The 25,386-nt window shown below is 43.0% G+C and overlaps 1 protein-coding gene across 1 annotated transcript; it reads right to left on the bottom strand.

Moving 5' to 3' along the window:
• Nucleotides 1-5,594: 5,594 nt before the first annotated feature.
• On the bottom strand, nt 5,595-23,226 carry LOC114556134 (plectin). Its single transcript, XM_028578993.1, has 13 exons — nt 23,052-23,226; nt 22,461-22,567; nt 21,867-22,025; nt 20,972-21,076; nt 19,509-19,631; nt 16,192-16,347; nt 16,065-16,101; nt 15,022-15,122; nt 13,899-14,059; nt 9,335-9,494; nt 8,533-8,658; nt 6,661-6,730; nt 5,595-5,756 (listed from the first exon to the last, which is right to left on the bottom strand). Exons 1-13 carry the CDS (start codon nt 23,113-23,115, stop codon nt 5,620-5,622), a joined length of 1,506 nt encoding a protein of 501 aa, XP_028434794.1. The 5' UTR covers nt 23,116-23,226; the 3' UTR covers nt 5,595-5,619.
• Between the last annotated feature and the right edge of the window lie 2,160 nt (nt 23,227-25,386).

The raw sequence follows: 25,386 nt of genomic DNA, 5'->3' as shown, positions 1-25,386 counted from the left end.
CTGTCATTTACAGTGACTTGCGTTGCAGGTGTAAGTGTTTCATTATTATCAATGTTTATGTAAAGTTCGATCGGTCCTCTTTTAATCTGCTCTTTCCCCGAAAGATTATTAATACACTTCCAAATCATTTTACTATTCCCTTTAGCCTGGTTAATTATATCTAAAAAAAAAATCTGCTTTAGCTCTTCTGACCTGTCCTATGACTTTATTTCTCAGATTACTGTTTGTTCGAGATACATAAAAATCAAACGTCATGGCCTCATCAGAAAGGGAGTTTGGATTGTGGCAATGCTATCAAGCTAGCCACCACATTGTTCTGGTCTTCCGTAGCCGTGGAGATGATGAGAGAGCGTCACTACTCCATCTTAGACTTAGCTGTGGCCCGGGAAGGCCCAGGGCCATGATTTTTGGTCCCACACCCACTATTAATCAAAATGAATACACCTGTCACTTTCTAAACAAACACGGCCTTCTGTCCTTCTGTCCTGCGTATGAAGTCCTAACCAGTGAGTGAGCCAGCTGACCTTTTCCCCATCTAGAAACAAGATGATAATAATATAATTGCCGCTGTTCATCATGTCATTCCATTGTCCCCACTGCTATAATTATCATGAGTCATACTTGTGTATATATCTCTCTCTCTCTATGTCTCGCTCCCCCATCCGGCAGCGGCAGAAGGCCTCCCACCAAGAGTCTGGGTCTGTCTGAGGTTTCTGAAAATCTTCCTTTAAGGAAGATTTTCCTCTCCACTGTCACACCAAATGCTTCCTCTTGGGGGGGGGGGGATTGTTGTGTTTCTGTAAATTATCTCTGTAAAGTGTCCTGAGACAACTTCTATTAGGATTTGATACTAAATAAAATTGAAATCAATTGAGTAAGTAGTAATAATTTTTACCATGTTCGCATCTTAGTTCGACATGTTAGCATGCTAACATTTGATCATTATCACAAAACACAAAGTACAGCTGAGGCTGATGGAAATATAATTAGTTTGAAATGAAATGTGGACCTGATGATGGCACTAAAACAAACGTGTTTTTGATCAACAATATCATATTATTTTTTATGCATAATTGGAATGAGAGATGAATGGATCCCGGGCTATTTTTTTAAAATGATTTGTAGTTTTGTAAATTATAACATCTAATCATTTAGAGAACCTTTAGCTTTAGCTCCGACTGCCAGGCCTAACGGTGCTCATGGGAAGCAGTAGAGTTACTATCACTGATCGTGACTCATCACACAGCTAACAACAAACAGCTGGCTGCAGCCTTCATCCTGGGACTGGAGGACTGGACTGCTGCAGCATTCAGATTATCCACATGGAAGCTAGGTGGAAAAGCTGGCATGGGGGTCTCTTCACGTGTCCGTGGTGCTGTTTTTAGATTTATGACGCATGTCCCCCCCGCGAGCATCACTAGATTAAAATAGCCGTACGCAGATCTGTTACAGCTCTGCTACCCTATGTCAATAACTCTGATTTAGTTCAGATAGTTTCCTTTGTCGACAGTATTGGCAAAAAAGAGACAACAGAAGGTCTACCTGGCCTGAATACATATACAATATTTCATTTCTAATCAGAAACAGCTGAACTAAAGCAACATTTGACCCAGTAGTTAATTCTGTGCTCACTGGGAACACATCCATCATGGGACACTCACTAAACTAAACTCTCCATCAAAATGGATTGGTGTAATTAGAAAATACAATTGATTATGATCATTTCTATGTCTACAAATTTTATTGTATTAACAATATTATGTGTAAAGCTTCCTGAAATAAAGGATGAACATGATGAGACTGAAGCAAATTGAAAAGAAGAAAACAGCTCATAAAAACCAAGGCAATATCAACCGTTTCTTCTGCACATTTAAGTCTTTAAACCCTAACTTCCAAATCATTTCATGTCTTATTTTCAAACTAACTCACAGATTCCCTCTCACTCGTTCCATTGATTCAGCTCCACAACAATCTGTGCTCTTCTACCCACCTGTCAATCAATGATCACTTGGCTAAACTGGCTCTATTACGATGCAAATCCAGCCAAATTACCATACTTTCCCATCAGTGCTGTCCAGCTGGAACCTGCACCAATAACACACTTTAATATTCCACTGCTGACCGTGCACTATATTATTTATTGATATTTTAATATGTTTTAGCGTCATGGCTGAAGTGAATGCTCCAAATGGATTCATATAGTTCTATTGGCAGTTTTTAACATCAGATAATTTGTACAGCATTATAAACAGGACTTTAGTTCTGAAACTAAAACTTATTTGCCATTATGTAATTGAACTGGTGTAAATCGATCTCTTGAGTCGATTCTTAAACTGGAATTATACACACAATTTTTTTTAAATACATTTGATAAAATGAGAACCCTTCCTTTAAGACAGTGCCTACCCTACCAGCACTGAGCCTGGGGAGAGGCTTCCCCTGTTTATAACCCATGTGATCCATGGGAGGGTGTTCAATGTACAAGTATAGTTACTATATATCTATATGCATGTATAATGTGAAGCTTGTTTTACAACATGATGACCTGATGATGGCTCTAGAGGAAGAGTCCGCGGATCATCAAAGTCAGAGGAATTTTCAGGGAACCATGATTGTCAACTGAATGACATAGCAGACCAACAGACAGACAGACACACAGACAGAGGGACGGACGGACAGATGGACAGACAGACAGACAGACAGACAGACAGACCAACAGACAGACAAACACTCACATCCCTGGAGTCATGCAGCTAGCATAGAGAAAAAAATATTTTCTTGCACACTGTCACAATAAAGTCGGACATCTTTCCACAGGTGTATACAACTACAAAAAGATTATGCTTGGTTTGGCAAATACACACTATGGAAATGACCCACTAGCTCCACTTGTTAATACCAGTGCAGGCAGGTCTGGGTTGTGCAGAGCAGCATCTGCAGTCTGCTATGAAAGTAGCCAGGGAAGATGACAACTGACCAGCCAAGTAGGTAGGAGTGGAGCAGAGAAAGAGTTTGAGTCTGAGATAAGAATAAGGTCTTGAGAGCCAGAGAAGTCACAGAATAACAACAATAACTTATAGGGAAATTGTCCTCTAATAAGTAAGGGATGAAAAGAAATAAAATCATCAAAGATAATTTTTTAACGACAATTCAGTTAAGAGTTGATGGCGTTGGAGAACAACATGTCACTTTGCACGCTGATGGAGTTTCCTGTTGTGACACAGGTCTGCACGTGTCTGATGTCTCCGGGGAGCTATTGGCAACACGTGCGCTACAGAAGCATGAGCTGAAGCCAGAGGGCTTCACAGCTTCAGCTGTGCTCTGACCTACTTACCTGGGTGACCTGCTTTGTTTATAGTGAGAGATAGATGACGCAGAAGCCCTGAGAAACAGGGCAAAGAGGAGGAGTGCTCCAATAGAGTTGAAAAACACCAGATGAAAAATCATTTGCAGTCAGTGGTAGGCCACTAACACAGATTAAATCAATAGTTTCTTCAGGAGGGAGTGACGTGTGCGTGAGCCAAAGCTGCAACGCTAAGTATCTGCCGTTCATCTTTCTCCATACCTACGGTCAAACTAACTGTGGCTGTACTGAAGTGTGACACTGTGTTGGGTACACAGCAAACATGGCCTATCAAATTTAGATAGATTTAGAGATGTAAAACAAGTGAGTTTGAGAAGCGCCTGGTTAGCTCACCTGGTTGAGCGTACGCCTCATTTGCAGCGTCTCAGTCCTTGTTGCAGCGGCTGTGGGTTTGGTTCTGACATGCAGCCCTTTGCTGCACGTCATCCCCCCCTCTCTCCCAATAATATGACTTAATCTGTCCTATCAATAAAGGCAATACAAAAGAAGACAAAAAAGTGAGTTTGACTGCTGGTGCGGTGTGTGATGTCCATCATCAGTTTGATCTGGGATAATTTAAGACACGAGTTAGCAGACCTTGCTACATTAATCGTGTCATGTTGCTGCTAACCATGTCCTCTATTTCAAGCTACGTGCCGCTATATTTACCTGCATGAGGAGATAGCACGGTTTGTACAGCAGCAGCCGGTGGTGGACAGGCTTCTCGTGTTATATCCTCATGCAAGTTATATCCTCATGCAAGCCAAAATATTAAGATATGGTCTCACTTACTAAGAAATATAGTGTTCGCAGTGTCTATTGATTGTTCTGCTTCTCCTTCATCTGCCGCATGATTCCGCCCCTCCCCCCAGCCACAGCAGGAGAGGGTCTCTAGTCTCTGCAGAACATCGTCACATCGTGCCCTAGATCCTACTGATGACCGAGGTACACACTGCAAAAAGTGGCTGTTATCCAGCCTTAAAACCGTATTTCTATAAAGTATGCTGTGTGTACTTTTGGACAGCACAGCACACTGCAGTCACGTTCCTGTGTTTAGGCCATGCTTTCCCAGGCTTCAGTGTGTGCTGCTGTAGCTACAGAAACCGTGATTTACCCTCACATTTCACCTTAATGACTTTGACGTTAGAAAACAACATTTCTCCACCCTGTCTAACATTATGTCATCATCACCTTGTTCCAGTTCTGCATTAAAGTCAGGCTATACGATGTAAACTGTATTCCTCCCTAAAGACGACCCAAACTGAACTGAAACCTTATCTCAGCTCTAGAGAAGGTCTGTCGCCCCAGGTCTGGTGCTTGGTCATGATTGGTGGCGACTGTGGGTTGGCATCAGAGGAGCAGAGGCTGCGGGAAGGAGTGTGGTGATGGAGCAGGTCAGTGAGAGAGGTGGGGGGCTGTTTGTGGAGGGCTTTATGAGTGAGGAGAAGGACTTTGAATTGTATTTGTTGTGGGACAGGGAGCCAGTGGAGGTTCTGGAGGACCGGAGTGATGTGGTCACGGGAGCGTAAATGGGTGAGCAGACGAGCAGCAGAGTTCTGGATGTATTGAAGTGTATTAAGGACTTTGGATGATGAGCCATATAGAATGCTACTGCAGTAATCAATTCTGGAAGTAATGAAGGCATGGATCAAGGTTTTCGGCAGAAGATGGGCGGAGACAGGCAATGTTTTTGAGGTGGAAAAAGACAAGTTCATATTATCAGGGTAGAGTCCAGGTTTTTAAGGTTTAAGGATTTTAGGTCTTGTCTTCAATAATACTGTACAGTATGTAACACACTGTATAAGTATGAATGTATGGTTTACTGTAAAAACACAAGACTTTACCATGTTTATGTTGAGTTTATAGGCAGGTGTTGGTGTTCAGTGTGCGGTCATATTCCAGGCACACATTAGGAGTGCAGCATTTAGTGTGAAAACTCAGAGATTGTAGCACAATGCTCCCACCTAGTGGTTCAATATCTGCTCTGCATTCTTAAGTGAGTTCTGTCCTGAGGTTGTCTTTGTGCCTTCTTACAGTTTACGCTAAATTAAAGAATATTCAGCTGTACACATTAAGGACATATTTAGACTGTAAAGCCCCAAATAATTCAAATGAATTACAGTTTAAATATAAAAATTAGCAAATTAGTAAGAATGAGCTGTGCTGTATGATGTAAATGCCTGTCACAGTTATTTAGTGTAGAAAGAAAAGGCATGTCTGCGGATCAGCGACAATCACTCAGTCCTGCTGTTCTCCTGTTTATTCCATTAGTGTCTCTACTCCTTCTTCTTGGCTCTCCTCGACGACTTCTTGTTCTGCTCGACTTCGATCAGTCTTCTGCTACAGCGCTTGATCTCCTCGCGGGACGGACAGCACTCTTCCTCATCATCATCATCATTAAGCTGGATAGCGTCTGTTAGGGAAAGGGATATTCTCAGTCAAGACATCTGGACAATTGCACGACTGCACTGCATTGAATGCATTCCTAATATTTACTATTTCTCCTGTAAAACATGATTTTAAAGACACTTTGAGTTTCCATACCCCAGATCTAATCAGTCAACATCGGGAAGCATATCCATGCTCTTTTCTCTTGAATTCACTTGCTAAAGTCTTTTACACTAGTACACTGTCTCTAGTATACTGTGTTCCAGCAGCTTGTGAACCGCGGCAGACCTACTTCTGTGGTGATTGGTTGGATATGTGTCTCTGTGGCCCAACCGGCAGCAGGAGATGACCGCCCACCAAGAGTCTGGGTCTGTCCGAGGTTCCTGTCTGTTTAAAGCACTAAATGCTTGCTGTTGTAGGAACTGTTGTGTCTCTGTAAATGATAGTGTGTGGTCTAGACCTACGCTGTGAAGTGTCCTGACATAACTCCTGTTATGATATGACACTATAAATAATATAAAATTTAATTGGTTCCCACCTGATCATCTGGAGCAGTTGTCTCTCAGCAGAGGTAACAATTTGGGTTTTCTTATAAATTCTATAAGAAATATATATATATATATATATATATATATATATATATATATATATATATATATATATAATTGATATAAATTGCTCTTACACCCCTTAAAATCAAGTGGACCTTGTGACCCTGCAAAGAGCTTTGGTGACCGTGAGTGGGGTTTTGGACCACCAGGTTGGGGACCAGTGCTGGAACCCTTTGTACCATTTCAGCATTGTTAGAGTCATTGTATTAAAATGAAGTGTGCCTTGACTCTTAGATGTTTGTAACTGGAACCACAGATCCTCGCTCCTGTGTATTTCTCTTTACAACACTAAGCTGCTGGACACATCCTGTGACTCACATATCGGAGTGCTTGGTCTCTTGATGTTCCTCGACTCCATCTTGTTGAGCTGTTCGAGCAAGCTGTAAACCTAAGTAAGACAGAGACACAGAGGCAAAGGTTAACCACACACAACAGACTTATGCTCACAAATAATTTGACTTTTCCCAAAAGAGAGACTGGAAGCTGAGAGGCATTGCAACATTAGGAGCTTTTTTTATAGTAGTTTTAATGGACAGGGAATTTAAACCAAATTTGATTTGTGACTTTTATTAAAGTGCTCATATTATGCTCATTTTCAGATTCATAATTGTATTTAGAGGTTGTATCAGAATAGGTTTACATGGTTTAAGTTTCTAAAAACACCATATTTTTGTTGTACTGCACATTGCTGCATCTCATCTTTTCACCCTGTGTGTTGAGCTCTCTGTTTTAGCTACAGAGTGAGACATCTCACTGCTGTTCCATCTTTGTTGTTAGTTGCACATGCTCAGTACCAAGGTAAGGACTGCTAGCCAGTCAGAAGCAGAGTAGGGTGGGGCCTAACAAGCACGCTAGTGTGATCCGAAACAAACCCGCTTCAGCCGGTAACCATGGCTACAGCTCAGCCGGTAACCATGGCTACGGCTCAGCTGTACATGTTCCAACCCTAGTCTTATAACGAAACACAGGCAGATCAACCAGAACCAGCTTCGCAACCTAGACTGGAGCAAGACATTTCAGAGTGGGAAGTTATTTAAATGTTAACAAATTAATCTTTCATACGTAAGGTTTTCATTCTACTCTGTCTCCTGGACATGGCGATACAATAGCTGAACTCTTGGGGCCTCCGCTCTAACTAGCTTGGTTGGCGGACGTGCCACACTAGTTTGGAGCAGTTTGTGAACAGTGTTTTCTGTTGGAGATGGTAAGTCCCATTGGGGGGACTTTGGGCTTTTTCACTTTGTAAACCTCTAACGTGCACAAAAAAGATATATAACACTATAAAGTAAAGGGAAAAAGCCAAAAAGCACAATATGAGCACTTTAAAAATGCATCTTATGAACAACTGATAGGACAGATGCATACAATGTATACAAGATACACTTTTATAAAAAACTGCATATCAATCTTCTCATGTAACTGTGCTTTAGACAGAAATACTGTTTGCAAAGTACTCCTTTAGTAGTTATATAAAAGTAGTGCCTGTTGGGAACAGGTCGATGGCTCGGCCCGCTCATCCAAACGACTTCTCACTGGACACTGAGCAACACACCTGCCATGACATAGATGAGTCTCCGTGCTATGTTAGTATATAGTATATGCATCATGTGGTAAAAGCTAGCTATTTGCTATTTGCTTCTTCGCCAGGCTATTTCCAGGAAAAAAATTCATTCTACAATGTCTGTGAAATGTTTGAGTTTGCTACAATCTCACATCTCCCGTCTCTCTGACTTTATCTGTTCTTTAATGTTGTGGAGCGAGTGATAGAGAGCCAGCTGTACCCAGCATGCCATTCAGCGGTGTTACAGTTAATAGGGTCCCCTCTCAATATACTGTACAGTGTGTACATAATGCACTACAAATAAATATGTATATCTCAAGAGCTCGCACTGACACTGCAATACAGCCGCCAAGTGAGAAGACAATCAGATGAACGGTTGAGGAAATCGACGACATTTAGATGACTTAGTGGAACATTTTGGAAACAATCCACTTTAAAGATGTGTAAAATGTAGGTACTGGCATACTTCATAACACAACTATTAAATCAGTGTTAGTGTTAAAGGACCAGCTGGTGGAAAACTATAATAATAATACAAAAAAAATAATAATAATAATAATAATAACATCAGCAGAAAATGTCAGACACAGCACATTAAGCCGATGAGATGAATGAGAGAAGTGTAGCACCCTCTCTTGGTCCAGGCCGCTGATCTCAGGCTGGTGCTTGGATGCTCTGTGCAGTAGTGTTGGTAGACGGGCGCTGATGTCCCTCAGTTTGTCCATGCTCTCAGTACAGGAAGCTCTGGGCAAGCCCTGCCAGTGGGACAACAACAAGCAAGCAAACTAGACAAGAGGCTAGCAAGACAAGATGTAAAGATCAGAGAAGACAAGATCATCTCAGGAGAACTGGCGCCACCATCAGTTCAACATGTTAACGTGTCCAATAACACTTTGGTTTGTGACCAAACACCTGCACAACTACAAACATTCAGCCCCAGCTGTGCTATGTGCTAATTAGAAAATGTTATCCTAATCATTATACATGCTAAACATCAGTGTGTTAGCACTGTCATTGTGAACATATTAGCATGCTGATGTCAGCATAGCATTACTATGGATTCTTTTGAGTGCACTGTCGATGGACACTATTTACCCACAATGCAATGCACAAAGGAAAGGAAGGAATAACTTATTTTAGAATAAGTTTTTGATGTCAATGAGTCAGCTGCAGAAAGGTCTTGTTTAACATAAACAAGCTTTCTGTTTGTGAAGTTTAAAGGGTATTTCAGTCGCAGTTTGTATCACATATTGGGTCATTTCAGTCAGTTACTATGACACTTACTATGTAATGTATGGATATATTATGGTTACAGCACAGTGGCTCCATGCTGGAACTCTTTCAGGGCTCACATGTGAGCAGCACTCTATAAAGATAGAAAGTATGTCCTTTAAAGACAGCAGTAAACAAAAGGACTGTCCTGGTCCAGACCTCCACGGGAACGCAGCTCATCCTGAAGTAGAGGTTGTTGACCCCCCGCTCAACAGCATCCAACATGTCCTGAGACTGCTTCAGCCCGGCCTGCAAGCATTCCACACGGACCACTTCCTCGTTTAGCTTGGCCTGCATCGTTCCCTTCTGCTCGTCCAACCTTAAAAAACACAGATGGAGTTCTTCAAGCTGGCTCAAACATGGCAGTCATGTGTCTCGCTGTGCGCTGTATGATCCCACTGTCATTGGCCCCTTCTCCTCAGTACACAGTGTCCCAGCTGTTTCTAAGATGGAGTGATGAGTGCAGATGGGATTCTGATATGTCACCGTGCAACAACACACGCTGAGAATGGTCCGCGGGGAAGAGAGACAGGTTAGTGAAAACATGCCCAATGCCGGCCAATCACGTTGTTCACAGACTGACAGAAGACACAAACAGCCTATTAGAGCTGCCAGCACCCAGATGCTTTCAAACAATAATTATGATCTAATAATAATTTCATGTGTTCAAAAACCCCAATGAAAAAGCTAAGCAGAGATGGAGTGACCCTGCCCGGAGGAAGCCCGGGGCCCCCGTCTGGAGCCAGGCCCAGACGGCGGGCTCGTCGGCGAGCGCCTGGTGGCCGGGTTTGCCACGGAGCCCGGCCGGGCACAGCCCGAACAAGCTACGTGGCTCCCATCTCTCCAGCCCATGGGCCCACCACCTGTGGGAGGAACCGTTGGGGTCGGGTGCAATGCCACATGGGTGGCAGTGAAGGTCAGGGGCCTCGACGGACCAGACCCAGGCGGCAGACGCTGGCTCTGGGGACGTGGAATGTCACCTCTCTGTGGGGGAAGGAGCCGGAACTGGTGCGGGAGGTGGAGCGCTACCGGTTAGATCTGGTGGGGCTTACCTCTACGCACAGTCTTGGTTCTGGAACCATACTCCTGGATAGGGGTTGGACTCTTTTCTTCTCCGGAGTTGCCCAGGGTGTGAGGCGCCGGGCGGGTGTGGGGATACTCACAAGCCCCCGGCTGAGCGCCGCTGTGTTGGAGTTTACCCCGGTGGACGAGAGGGTCGCCTCCCTACGCCTGCGGGTTGTGGGGGGGAAAACTCTGACTGTCGTTTGTGCATATGCACCAAACAGGAGTTCGGAGTATTCGGCCTTCTTGGAGACCTTGACTGGAGTCCTGCATGGGGCTCCAGTGGGGGACTCCATTGTTCTGCTGGGGGACTTCAACGCACACATGGGCAATGATGGAGACACCTGGAGAGGCGTGATTGGGAGGAACGACCTCCCTGATCTAAACCAGAGTGGTTGTTTGTTGTTGGACTTCTGTGCTAGTCATGGATTGTCTATAACGAACACCATGTTCGAACATAGGGATGCTCATAAGTGTACCTGGTACCAGAGCACCCTAGGCCGAAGGTCAATGATCGATTTCATAATCGTTTCATCTGATCTGAGGCCGTATGTTTTGGACACTCGGGTGAAGAGAGGGGCAGAGCTGTCAACCGATCACCATCTGGTGGTGAGTTGGGTCAGAGGGTGGGGGAAGACTCTGGACAGACCTGGTAAGCCCAAACGTGTAGTGTGGGTAAATTGGGAACGTCTGGAGGAGGCCCCTGTCCAACAGACTTTCAACTCACACCTCCGGCGGAGCTTTTCGTGCATCCCTGTGGAGGCTGGGGGCATTGAACCCGAGTGGACAATGTTCAAAGTTTCCATTGCTGAAGCTGCGGCGAGGAGCTGTGGTCTTAGGGTCTTAGGTGCCTCAAGGGGCGGTAACCCACGAACACCGTGGTGGACACCGGTGGTCAGGGAAGCCGTCCGACTGAAGAAGGAGTCTTTCCGGGATATGTTATCCCAGAGGACTCCGGAGGCAGTTGCAGGGTACCGAAGGGCTGCAGCCTCTGCCGTGAAAGAGGCAAAGCAGCGGGTGTGGGAGAAGTTTGGAGAAGACATGGAGAAGGACTTTCGGTCGGCACCAAAGTGCTTCTGGAAAACTGTTCGCCACCTCAGGAGGGGGAAGCGGGGAACCATCCAAGCTGTGTACAGTAAGGATGGGACACTGTTGACCTCAACTGAGGAGGTAATAGGGCGGTGGAAGGAGCACTTTGAGGAACTCCTGAATCCGACTAATACGCCCTCTATGTTAGAGGCAGAGCTGGAGGATAATGGGGGATTGTCGTCGATTTCCCAGGCGGAAGTCACTGATGTAGTCAAACAACTACACAGTGGCAAAGCCCCGGGGATTGATGAGATCCGTCCAGAAATGCTAAAGGCTCTGGGTGTGGAGGGGCTGTCCTGGTTGACACGCCTCTTCAACATTGCGTGGAAGTCTGGGACGGTGCCAAAGGAGTGGCAGACTGGGGTGGTGGTTCCCCTTTTTTAAAAAGGGGGACCAGAGGGTGTGTGCCAATTATAGGGGTATCACACTTCTCAGCCTCCCTGGTAAAGTCTACTCCAAGGTGCTGGAAAGGAGGGTTCGGCCGATAGTCGAACCTCGGGTTGAGGAGGAACAATGCGGATTCCGTCCTGGTCGTGGAACAACGGACCAGCTCTTCACTCGCAAGGATCCTGGAGGGAGCCTGGGAGTATGCCCAACCGGTCTACATGTGTTTTGTGGATTTGGAGAAGGCGTATGACCGGGTCCCCCGGGAGATACTGTGGGAGGTGCTGCAGGAGTATGGGGTGAGGGGGTCTCTACTCAGAGCCATCCAATCTCTGTATGACCAAAGTGACCAAAGGTGAGGGTTGGTGAGGGCTGCTTTGTCACCAATCCTGTTTGTAATATTTTGGACAGGATATCGAGGCGTAGTCGGGGTGGGGAAGTTTGGTGGGCTGGGGATCTCATCGCTGCTCTTTGCAGATTTCAGGCACTCACTGGGAGGGATGAGCGGTTGGGATGAGGATCAGCACCTCTAAATCTGAGGCCATGGTTCTCAGCAGGAAACCGATGGAATGCCTTCTCCAGGTAGGGAATGAGTCCTTACCCCAAGTGAAGGAGTTCAAGTACCTTGGGGTTGTGTTCGCGAGTGGGGGGACAATGGAGCGGGAGATTGGTCGGAGAATCGGGCGCAGCGGGTGCGGTATTGAATTCAATCTATCGCACCGTTGATTTAAAAGAGAGCTTAGCCAGAAGGCAAAGCTCTCAATCTACCGGTCAGTTTTCGTTCCTACCCTCACCTATGGTCATGAAGGCTGGGTCATGACCGAAAGAACGAGATCCAGGGTACAAGCGGCTGAAATGGGTTTCCTCAGGAGGGTGGCTGGCGTCTCCCTTAGAGATAGGGTGAGAAGCTCAGTCATCCGTGAGGAGCTCGGAGAGAGCCGCTGCTCCTTTGCGTCGAAAGGAGCCAGTTGAGGTGGTTCGGGCATCTGGTAAGGATGCCCCCTGGGCGCCTCCCTAGGGAGGTGTTCCAGGCACGTCCAGCTGGGAGGAGGCCTCGGGGAAGAACCAGGACTAGGTGGAGGGATTATATCTCCAACCTGGCCTGGGAACGCCTCGGGATCCCCCAGTCGGAGCTGGTTAATGTTGCTCGGGAAAGGGAAGTTTGGGGTCCCCTGCTGGAGCTGCTCCCCCCGCGACCCGACACCGGATAAGCGGACGAAGATGGATGGATGGATGGATGTGTATAGCACTTTTCAAGCATTAGGCACAAAATATATATATATATATATACATATATAATATTACAAAATAAAATGAAAGAATCAGAAACACATGAGAGCCCATTCAGAACAGAATAAACTGGACAATGGAAAATATTTGGAAGTATACTGAAATGATGATACTAATCCAACATAGTTTAAATATGTGAAGACAATAAAGTTCAAATAAAACTCCATAAAATAGTGATATAAAGAGCAAATATGAAATGATCGGATAATGGAAAAGAAAACATGGTTAAGTGTCGGCTATATTGTTAAACATTGAAATTTACCCTGCGAGATTAATAAAGTATAAACTATTATTTACTAAAGGATATTATTATTAAAGGTCAGTTTAGAGGTCACCATGACTACAGTAACAGCTTCAGAGAGCACAGGCTGATCACACGACCAGTGGTCAGCACTGTGAGTGGACAGAGAAACAGGAGAAGAAGAAACACATGAGGTCACTATGTCTCTGGCACTGACTGCGCTCTCTCTCTCTCTCTCTCTCTCTCTCTTTTAGCATTTCTGAAGAAAGGAAGCGTGTTCCTGATGTCTGCTTATATATTCTACTGTGCTATACACTTGCTATTAGAAGCTGAAACCCTTTGAGATTTGAACAAAGTTTAACAACAGTTACTCTGGACTTGCGTACTTACCAACGCTCCCTTGTTCAACTACCAGCTGTAACTCTGCTGCTGTAACAGACATGTAGCCTCTATTTTCCAAACCACTGCAATATTATAACAATTATTCCAGGACCAAATTATTTTGAAATGTATGGGAATTGTTTCAGCTCTATGTAAATGACATTGTATTAGAATGAAAGGTGGTGTGCCAAATTAAAATCTGACTGTTGGTGAGTGAATATGATCCTGAGGACTACCATGTGATGACTGGATAAGTGTGGAGCTCAGCAGCAGTACCTTGTGGCTGCAGGTTGGGCACTGAACCTGAGCTGGGCATACTGGAGCTCCAGATGGGCCAGGGCGTGGGCCTCCTGCCGGGCCAGCTCCTCGTTCTGGCTGACCTCGGTGAGGAGCTGCTGCCTGGTGGCTCGCTGGGACACCACCTTGTTAACTAGTTCCTATGAACACACCAAATAATTCAGCCAGACAACAGTGGTTTAAACAGGACATAATATCATGATAATAAGGAGAATATTACAGGCATGGGGCTGTGTGTATAAGCCACGCAGATACTGTGGAATGCAGCGAAGGACATATTTGCAGAGTTTCAAATGAGGATTAATACATACAATGTGTCCTCAAAAACAAACTAAAGCTAGCTAGCGCTACAAAAACAAAAATGCCCCAACGCTGATATAAAATGATATGATGCATCCTTTTTGTGAATTTACTTAAAGAAATAGTCCAAAATTTCGGGGAATGTGCTTTCTTGCTGAGAGTCAAATAAGTGTCCATGATTATCCATAACACTTCAATGTCTGTGTATGACTCAGCGGCCGGTGGCTAGGGAAAAAGGTAGCCCGGCTCTCTCCAAGAAAATAATTAAGTTACTTTTTTTGTTGCCTGGCAACTTCACTGTGACGAGACTCCAGCAAATCGCAACACCCATACAGACAGATGTTTAGATATTTTTATATATCTCTGTGTCCCAACCGGCAGCGGCACCACCAAGAGTCTGAGGTTTCTGTCTGTTTAAAGGAAGATTTTCCTCGCCACTGTCGCACCAAATGCCTCCTCTTGGGGAGAATAGTTGTGTCTCATTTTGTAAATTATAGAGTGTGGTCTAGACCTACTCTATCTGTAAAGTGTCCTGAGATAACTCCTGTTGTGATATGACACTATAAATACATTTGAAATGAAAATTGTGTTGAATTATATGGCAGCAGTAGCTCAGTCTGTGGGAGCCTGGCCTGGGGACTAGAGGGGGGTTGGTTCAAGTGCCAAAGTACAGAGGGTTCACTGGTAGCTGAAGAGATGGCAGGTCCCCTCCTGGGCACTGCCGAGGTATCCCTGAGCAAGGCGGCGAGCGTGGAACTGAGTGTGTGTGAGCTTCGGGGTGTGTGTGTGGAGGAGTTGGTACCTGCACGTCAGCACAGCCCAGCGCCTCCCTCAGAGCCTCCATCTCCTCCACCAGCTCCATGTCAGCCTGTGACGCTCCGCAGATGTCATAACCCTGATGATCTGCAGACATCACGCAGCACAATGATTATTATAATGGTTAATGATCACAGGATCATATGTCATAACCCTGATGATCTGCAGACAACATGCAGCACAATGATTATTATAATGGTTACTGATCACAGGGTCATAGTGCAGGAAACATACTGCTCTGTTACACTGATGGACGAGTAGTTTCATGTATTTTCATTGTACATTTGAAGTGATGGGAGTATAGTTTTACATTAAAGAAAGACAGGTATAACATCTACAGCAGCTGCACTCAGTGACAGAACTCCACCAATGAGACACAACGTACTCCCAAGTGGAAGATCAGATGTAGGCTCAGGAATAGGATTTACTGTGACATTGTTCTGTCTATAAAAAAAAAGGTACACCTCTGAACATACTAATTATCCATAGCACATGATACAGTATATATATATATATATAAAAACATATTTTAGTTATATTTGATGAATAGCTTTGGAAAGGCGATAGATCTGGGCCCAGAGTTACACCCCTGCTTCACATATAATACAACAGCTTGATACTGATGCTGTGGAACAAGAGTTCCTGTGAATGGTGAAACATGGAAATAAAACAAAATAAACAGAACATCAATAAAAATGTGATATTATATTAATACGGAAACATATTGTTCAGATATTTTATTCTTATTATTCTATTTTATTATATATTATTTATCTTATGGGATTCTGGTTCCGTTTTAGGACCTGAATACTGATAATGGATTAGTAAAGTCTCTTATTTTGGTGATTTTCATCCTATGTTAATTTGATCCATATCTGATGAGCGTGTAGTGGCTCCTTCTGTTTATCATTAAGAGACCTGTGGAGTCTTTGATTTGTTACGACTCGACCAAACATTTGGTTGATAACAAAGCGTAATAAAGTGTGTCGGGACAGACAGTTGCATTCAACAAGTGCTCTGTTGCAATACCTGTGACAGGAATTGAGAGTGCTTCTTCTTCAATTTCCTGCATGTGAAAAGGAAATATGACAACAATAAATGAACCATAAACAATCAGTTATTTGCAAATAGATGGATGTAACTTTCCCATTGTTACCTGCTCTTTGAGCCTGCTGTGCGCTGTGGGGCTCAGGCGGCCCAGGGTTTCCATTTGCCTTTTCAGCTCCTTTTCTTCTGCACTCAGTTCACATAGCTCGATATCCATTTCTCTTTTCTTTCCCACTGTCTCATCTTCCATCTGAACCATCATGCCCTGATGGGTCAGAAGAGAATGAAAAACACCAAGACCATTACATGAATCTTTAGAAGAACCAAGGCAGCTGTGAGATTTGGTTTTAGGTCCAGGGCAGAGGGTCAACCAACAGTCCGAAAAAATACCAAAAAACATTAAAACATCGAAATTGCTCTTTTAATTTAGTTTTACGTTGAGCACAGGGAGATACAATGCACCAGGATTCTGGTTATGTCTCTTCAGTGTGCCATGGGACTCTGCATTGAGTCTCTTTGACCTTCCACCAACAAAGAGAGGTAATCAACTCATCAGCAAAAGCTGCCGAGTGGCTACCACTGGGGAGGCGGGTCTTAGGCTGGCGACAGACTGGATGCGTCGCGTGAGTGTGTCAGCTGCGTGGCGTGTCTGTTCATATTTCGGCTCCCATGTTAACAGGTTAGAGCTTACACACTGCCTGCGTGGCACGCGTGTGCATGCTAGAAATAGAACTGACGCCTATTTTTCGCGTGACACGCAAGCGCTAAATAGAATAGGAAAAGATGTTTATATTTCATTTTGACACAAACACATTTAATAAATGACATGTTGATGTTTGAAAGTCTCTAGGTTTTGACATAAATACAGATATAAATGTAATAAAAAAAAAATAGATTTTCAATTATTGCACCAGTCAATACAGAACGAGATAGTCTGTAGCCTATTTTGCCGTCAATACTGCCGATGTTGTCTTTGCTGTAATCAGATCAGTATATATTTATGTTTAACATGAAGTATACTACTGCTTGAGTGCAGTAAGTCCGGCCACACACTGCCTGCGTGGCGTGAGCGTGGCATTTCTGTTGCGTGTCAGTTGCGTGGCGGCTGCGTGGATTTTTCTATGTCTTTACACACCAGAAAGGTGTCTGACGCGGCGCTGCTAGCCTTGTCTGGACACATGGATTTTCCAGTTTCCCATTGATAAAATGAAATACCATGTTAAACATAAATATATACTGATTTGATTACAGCAAAGACAACGTCGGCAGTATTGATGGCAAAATAGGCTACAGAATATTTCCTTGTGTATTGACAGGTGCAATATTAGAAAATCAATTTTTTTTATTACATTTATATATCTGCATTTATATCATCTCTTATTAATATCACTTCCCCATCAGTCAGGACCAAGATCTGACCATAATTACACTTGTCCTTTCCATAAACTGCCGTTGCTTTAGCCTATTATTTCAGTTACAACCCTGGCAGTGGGAAGCCCTCGTGAGAGCAAATAAAAATGCTGGAATGCTAACGGCGCCTGATGGCTTATTAGCATCAAAATGGCTCCACCCCCTTGGTTTGACCCATAGACAGTAGGTCTAGACATGAACATACGGTTCATAAAAAAACATCCGAACCGCTCGGTCCGCTTGTCTCGGTTCGGAGCGTGTGTGTGCCGCACGGTTTGACGCATGCGCAATGTAGCCTCATGTCCGTCAGGTGCCTGTATGTGACCTTGTGTTTCCCTTTCGCGCGAAAGAAGAGGTGTGGACAAGTTACCAACAAAACGTACAGCGAAAGACAATGTACCGTAATGTTTTTTCACTCTAAACTTGCTGAAGCGGCTGCAGTTTAGATCCTGTCAGGTCTCTGCAGTGGGCGGGGCTGCTCAGTTCTCCCCGTGACCCTAAAACCGTGATACGAACCGAACCGTGGGTTTTGTGAACCGTACCACCCCTAATAGTATAGAATCTCACTGGTCTCTGGATGGAGACCAGTGAAGGATATTAGAAGAACTTTTCTGGTGCTGGCTGAGCGTTACTGAGCAGCCTCCAACTGAGCTTGAAGACGTAGATGTGACGTGAGCAACCTGTCTGAAAGTGTGAAGTCTTCTGGTAGCTGTACCAAGAGAAATCTCAATCATTCCCAATCTTACAGAGACGGAGAGCGTAGGTATATGTAAGGAGATAACATTAGTCATTAAACTTTAACAGCTAATGGAAGTCCAAACTGCCTGTGAGCTTCTCCTGTACTATACGGTAATTCCTCTACTGTGTGACAGTAAGTCGCGTGGTTATGACACAATCGTTAGCCTATTTTTACAAAAGCATCTGCTACGGAGCCATAACGTGAGCTACAAGGTAATGGAGCCTTTTATACATTGTCATGTTTCTTTAGAAATAAACAACGGACAAATAGAGTCTTTAAACGCTTCAGATGTAAAATTATTCGCTGTCAAAGTGACGTCAAAATGAATGGGAGTCAATGGGATGCTAACGGGAGGTGATCGTTTTGTAGCATTAAAATGGCGCCAAAGGAGGTTTGAGTTCTGAAGCGAAGCTTACCCCCTTGGTTTGACCATGGAGACGTCCAGAACACAGGACCTTCTTCCTGTATTTACTTTCTTGCTCCCGCCCCAGACACATCTGACCAATAAGAGGAGTGAACGTTCCTGCGTGTTGGTAATGACGCATTTTAGTTTGCCTGGATTTTGTACCAGGTTTCAAACCAAAGCAAACCAAAGGGAAACCGCTCCAAGTTTATAAACTCATCAACGGATTCGGACCAAAGTAAACCAACTACAGGTGTGAAAACTCCTTTAGACTGAGAATTGTTCAGGGACACTTCACTTCTCAAAACACTAAGAGCAACCATCAACCTTCAAGCAAAAGGCCATCACTCACTTACTCAAAGAAGTACATGTACTGTGTTCATCTTTAAACTACTTCCCCTACTCAAAGTAAGGACATTATATGTGACAGTATTTAATAAAAATATATAAAATAAGAAAAAGGAGAAAAAAAAACTATAGTTTCAATACAATAAACTCATGTAATCAAGAAACCATTTCAAAATGAAAAGTGTAAATCCTATCCAAGCATTCACATCATGTCATCTGATATTATCAGCATGCTGATCCAGGGACGGGTCTGGGGGGGGGGCTTGTCTTCAGTAAAATGTGGTTGACTCGGGTTAGAGTTAAAGTTTAAACCAGTGGTTCGTCATGCTGAATTCACTGTTAGGGAGCACCATGTTAGCAGAGTATGGTTTCTCTTTTCTCTGCAGTGTTCTGTTCTATCTTTTATCTATGATTTGAGTAGTCAATTTAAATTCAATTCTATTCCATTCAGCATACTTGATAGAAAGATATAGTGACGAGAAAGTATTTCCCATGCAGGAGAGAGTGGAGCTGCAGACAGTCTTACCCGAGTGCAGTCTGCAGCCGCGGTGACTGACTGGAAGTGTTGGGCTGCTCGCTGCACCTCGGCCTGGCCAACGGCCACCGCATGCTGCTTCTGCTCCAGCAGCTTATACATCCCACACACCTCCTGAACACAGACAGACACCAAACATCAGCTTCTGGCTCAATACTGATCACATGGGGCTAGCATGTCAATGTGCTTCTAATCATGGTGTGCTAATGGACTAATGCTAGTTCACATTAGTCCATAGGTCAAACTTTCCTTTCACATCTCTGGTGTCCTCAGGAAGGAAGCATGACATTGTTGGAGTGTAGTTTTATGGAGCCCCAGAGTGCTCAATATTAAATAAATAAGACAGGAAATCAATGATCATATGATTAAATCATATAAAATATAGATATGATTCAAACTCCTTCAATATAATTGAATAAAATTTCATCATTCATTTATTAAGAGATTTTGTTATTGTATTGTTATTTATTTTATTATATGCATTTCTTATTTCAAAAGGCTCTTTTTCAAAATTTTAATATAAGCATTTCTCCAAATGACACTTTTACGTCATGTAACCGTTTATTTCATTATGTTGTCACCGCCCCCTCACCTTTCAGCCAATCATGTACACCCCTGCATCTCTTAGCTAGTTAGCTCCTGTTAGCTAAAGCTAACACAATGCTAACGTTATTCTAGAGGCTGCTGCTATAAATAACCAGACACAGCATGCTTGACTCTCATTGAAAACTCTTAGAAAAAGCCGCCCCGCGCTGCGTAAATGCGCTCGTCTGTTCTTAAATTAATTTACAAATGATTGTTTCATTTGTAGATATTTAACACAATTTATTCATATGACTATTTTATATCAACCTATTATTAAGTAATATAGTTGATTGTATTTTGCTGAGTGTATGTTGAGATCTAATTAGTGGTTTTATTGAATACTTTACTCGGACATCAACAACCATGTTTTACATGAACACTGAAAGCCTCTGTGCAGTGATGATGTAACTAAATGTAGCAGCGTGCTGGTCCATGTCCTCTCTAACCTTATGGACCCCAACAGTACAGAGGGGTAAAAGAACTGGTACCAAAATACCAGTAGTATGTCAAATATGCATCCAAGTTCAATGTAGAGTCAGAGGTGTGACAGTTTTAGAGACAGTACATCCTGTGGTTCTGGAGAGTCTCAGTGAAGCAGCAGTTGCTAATTTATCCAAACTTTAAATAAAAACTATTTTACGCAGGAGTGATACTGTATATTTTTTCTTCAATCTTGAGTTATATTTTTTTAATGGATGTATCCCAGATGTTTTTTCCTATTATTACCAAAAGTGAAAATAATGGTAAGTTTCTACACAACATGATGTCCCTCTTATCAGTATGCATTGACAGAGTATCTGTATTGATACGCAGCTATGGATAAAATATTTCTGATAGTGGTTGGCGGAGTATAAAACAGCACAGCTCACCTGCTGCAGGTGCTCACGGATGTGCTGATAGGCCGTCTGGATTTCCCTAGCCTCTGTGGTCTTCATCTTCATCTTGTCCAGGTTGTTCTCCAGCTGTCGTATACGCTGACATTACAAGTGAAAGTGATCAATGATACGATAGGATAACAGAAGATATGTTGAAATGTAAATGAATTCATCCAGTGTTAGCTGTTCCCACACACATGATTACTGCTAAGCAATTTCTGCTGGCCCTTCTTTAGACACACAGGTGGTCAACAGTTCTAGGGGTGTCAAAAAGATTATTTACTGTATATTTAGCCCCATCTACTTTAAAATGTCTGTCATTTAAACTGATACCCAGTGTATCATTGATACATTAGCACTAGATTGAACATAGTGTGGTCAGTAATCTTGTACAGAGTTGAACTGAACATCTCACACATGTTTAGCTGACATTTGCCTGAGCCACAGTGGACAGTAACTGGAGCGTGGAGGGTGCCAGGGCTGGCGAGGATACACACCTACATGCGACAGGCGTTCATTATGGGAGTCCTCTGGACACATATTGAGAAAAAGCTGCTCTAATCAACGGTTTTATATTAATGATGTACCACATGGTTATGTGTAAAGAAGTCTGGCCCAACGGACATGCTGGATGTTCCTCCCCTCTCTCTAGCTCTGCTCAGTGCCACCCAGGACGGCTGGGATTAGTTTGATGGATGAAGAAATTCAAATAAGCCGGAGCGTTTCTTTGCCTTATCCCAGCATAGATATATGGTGTAGATCAAGTGAAAGGTGTAATCATATGTCACATTTTGTGTTTGGCTGCCCCCAAGTGTCAAAAAAAGAAAAGAATGTAGTTTTAAGTATTTTCCCATGCAGTGTTTTTAGGGGGGGGGTGTTGCACACATACCTGCTTACATGTGTCTTCATTTGTCGGCTCAAGGTTCTTTGCTTTCAATGACTCCTGCAGCTCTTTCAGCTTGGTCTCTTTTTCCTTTACGGCAAACAACAGCCTGTTGTGCTCTTTGATCAGGACATGCCTCCTCCGCTTTTCTTGTTCAATTTTTTTCTGAATGACAGGAAAAGAAAACAGATTAGCTACATTCAATTCAACTTCCATGTTCACCAATCTAAAGCTCTTCTTTGCTAATGAAAACTCCAAGTGAAGTTGGAGGTTTGTGGTTTACGTTGACACTGTAACACAGTGCTAGTGTGGTTTAAAGGTGCAGTAAACTATGTTAATCCAATACACTTTTTGTCAAATTCACTGAGGTGGTTACCTAGCTCCATATTATAGAAATAATCAGTTGTTCCTACACAGCCCTGGCTCTGTAAATGGGAAACAAACTGAAACCTTTGAATCTGGGGGGGTGGAGCTTCTGAAGGGAGCGGGGGGGGGGTATCTGTTTGGCAGTTGAGTTCAAATATCAACAATCTTTGGGCAGCATTGCTTACTGCACTTTTAATTTCTTGCTAAAGGGCACTTCAGCAAAGCAAACTTTACCTCCAGAGGTAGGCCTGCCTTGAACAATGGCTTTTGTCTTGTCCTAAGTTTGTCATGGCTGTCCAAGACCAGCTTTGCTGCACCATGATCTGCTTTCATCTGTTTCTCTGGAAATGAAAATGGATTTGATTCATTTAGTGTTTTCATTAAACAAGCTTTCATTAAACGACTTCCCAGCCAGCTAGACTTTCCATTTCTCCTTGAAATTAATAGTTTTATACAGTAACACTTGTGCAATGTATTTTCTGCAATGACTTACAAGGAACAATAACTACATTAACATTAACATGTCAATTCTATCATTTAACATGTGCACATAGCATAAGCTTTGCTTACCCATAGTGTTAACAAACAGTATGAGTTTAATTAGCAAGAATCACTCTCTGTAATACAGGTACAGCACAATGTTTCAACGGAGACTTGTTTACAGTGGATATGTTAACTAGCTAGCCAAGTTAACTAACGCTGTGGCTCATATATTCATCATTTTATTTCATAGTGGAGTTTCCCTCTTCTTTAAATCAAAGAGTTAAAGTGAAAAACAAGCTGGTGGTTAGCTATGCTATCTATGCTAACTAACTTTTGAAATACCTGAGGTTTTGATTCGACTCCGAGTCCTTGAATCTTTCATCTTTGTAGAGGAATCACAATCCATTTTTATTTTTTAACCAGATAATCAAGCTAGCTGTTACCTGCACGCAGTTCATAGATATATGCACACAGTTACTCCATGTGTAAATCCTTAAAATATAGATTTCAGTCCTGGTTGATTTAGAATTTCTATTTGAATAAAAACAATGGAGTTGTGTGAGGGTTCAGCATTCCAGAATTGTGTGCATAGTTCCATTTTTTGTGTGTATACAATGGAGAAAAACTGTACAATCGGTACAATGATAACTGTAGCTAACCATTTCAGCTGCGGGTTGCAGCTGAAATGACAACGCTCACAGGCAAACTTGATAAGCCCTAAAGCTAGCTAATTAAGTTAGCCTTAGCCTGGGTTAGTTGAAAATAGTCTTACTCGTTTTAGGGTTTAAGGTGAACTTATTGTCAACAAGTGCAGTCCCTTGATGCTACAAAACAGAAACAGCAGTGCTTTCCTGTGGTGCATTTTTTTGAATTTTCATCAGGAGGAATGTAAACAGCAGCAACACTGGTGAATGCTCTGAACAGATAATATGGCTGCCATCTTAAAATAAAAAAATTCAAAATCAGGAAAACATTGTCCATCAACTCCATCAACAGCCGATACCGATTTTAGCCGATTCCGATTACATTTTTTCTAACCACTTTACAGCACACACAAATATTTATTTTATATCTTTTCTTTAATAGAACATTTTACATAGAACATTTTTTGAATAGATAATCAATCACTATAAAATAGAACTATATAAATTACTCCTGGTGTGGCTAATTGAGCAGCGGTGTGCTGATCTTGCACAATGTTAATCATGCGGCGCCCGAGTGCATTTGACCGGCATAAAATGACCTGAATAAAACTGACCTGCCGGTCGCCGGTCATGGCCGAACATGTGAAAATCTGCCAATTCCGGTCCCTGGCCGGACAAACGGTGCATCTCTAGATCAGACCAATGATATCCAACCAATATGCACTACGCATAGGCATCATAGCCTTGAATGATATGTAAAAAATAGAAGCTTAGCAAACACTTTATTTTCATTTAGCATTACGGCTGTCTTCCCCACCTAAACCTTTTTCTGGACTATTAGGCTGTGTCTCAAACCGTTTACTTGCACACTTCAAACACTTAGTTTTAAGTATATCGTGTAGATAACGCAAAAAGTCAGTGCACTGAAAGTACCCGGATGACCCCCTAAAAACTGAAAAAAAGTTCACGGGAGAACGATCATAGACAGTATATAATGGACCAACAGATCCCGTGTCTCTGGCATAGACAGTATATAATGGACCAATAGACCCCGTTGCTCTGGACGGAGACCAGTGAAGGCTATTAGAAGCACTTTTCCGGTGATGGCCAGCTTTACTGCGCAGCCTCAAACTGAGAGAATGTGACGTGAGCAACGTGTCTGAAAGTTGTAAGTCTTCTGGTAGCTGTGCCAAGAGAAATCTCAATCATTCCCAATCTTACAGAGACGGAGACTGTAGCTGTATGTAAGGAGATAACATGGGCACAGGCTAATTATTGATCACTAACATGCTAGTTAACATTAGTAATTAAACCTAAACATCTCATGTAAGTCGAAACTGCCTGCGAGCTTCTCCTGTACTATACGGTAATTCCTCTACTATGCGACAGTAAGTCACTTGGTTATGACACAATCGTTAGCTTATTTTTAAAGCGTAAAAAAAAATGGCGGTCAGCGGAATGCTAACAGGAGGTGATGGCCAGTTACCAACAAAATGGCGCCATGATGGCTCGAGTTCTGAAGCGAAGCTTACCCCCTTGGTCTCTGGACGGAGACCAGTGAAGGATATAGAGAGCCAAAGTCACGCCCTTCTACTTCCGGTGCATGGGACCTATCTTTCAAAAAAATAAGAACGAGGGTCAATGGAGAGATAATAATTATTTTTTGATCCAGTTTGAATTGAGCCATGGATTACAAATATGATGTTCGTCAATTTAAAACATTATTTTTCAACCGAAAAAAGTCTCCATTTATTGTTAAACTGTTGAAGTATGAGACTGTGAAAATATGTAATTAGAAAGACTACAAACTTCATGGATGACGTCTCTCTGAAGCTACAATGTCTTTGTGTATCGTACCAGGGATGTAACGTTACTCAAATGAGCAGAGGATCTTGCTTGTTCTTTTGCTTCTCTGCTGAAGACACTTGACTGGATAAAACACAGCGATTAAAATAACGTTACATGTGTTGTGGAGCAGAGCTAAGCTAGCTATCTAGCGAGCAAACCTAGCATCAAGCTAGGTGACGTAGATT

The sequence above is a fragment of the Perca flavescens genome, chromosome 5, assembly GCF_004354835.1.
Source record: "Perca flavescens isolate YP-PL-M2 chromosome 5, PFLA_1.0, whole genome shotgun sequence".
In the NCBI taxonomy this organism is placed as follows: Eukaryota; Metazoa; Chordata; class Actinopteri; order Perciformes; family Percidae; genus Perca; species Perca flavescens.
The sequence above is the reverse complement of the archived record's forward strand: the minus strand, read 5'-3'. Positions and strand labels throughout refer to the sequence as shown.

Bases quoted from the DNA above. Each gene is read 5' to 3' on its own strand.
- LOC114556134 (XM_028578993.1), bottom strand. From the start codon at position 23,115: ATGGATTGTGATTCCTCTACAAAGATGAAAGATTCAAGGACTCGGAGT. The intron at 16,348-19,508 runs GTAAGACTGTCT...CTGACCCATCAG, and splicing joins CGGCTGCAGACTGCACTCGG to GGCATGATGGTTCAGATGGA. The intron at 8,659-9,334 runs GTCTGGACCAGG...TCCCACTGGCAG, and splicing joins TGAGCTGCGTTCCCGTGGAG to GGCTTGCCCAGAGCTTCCTG.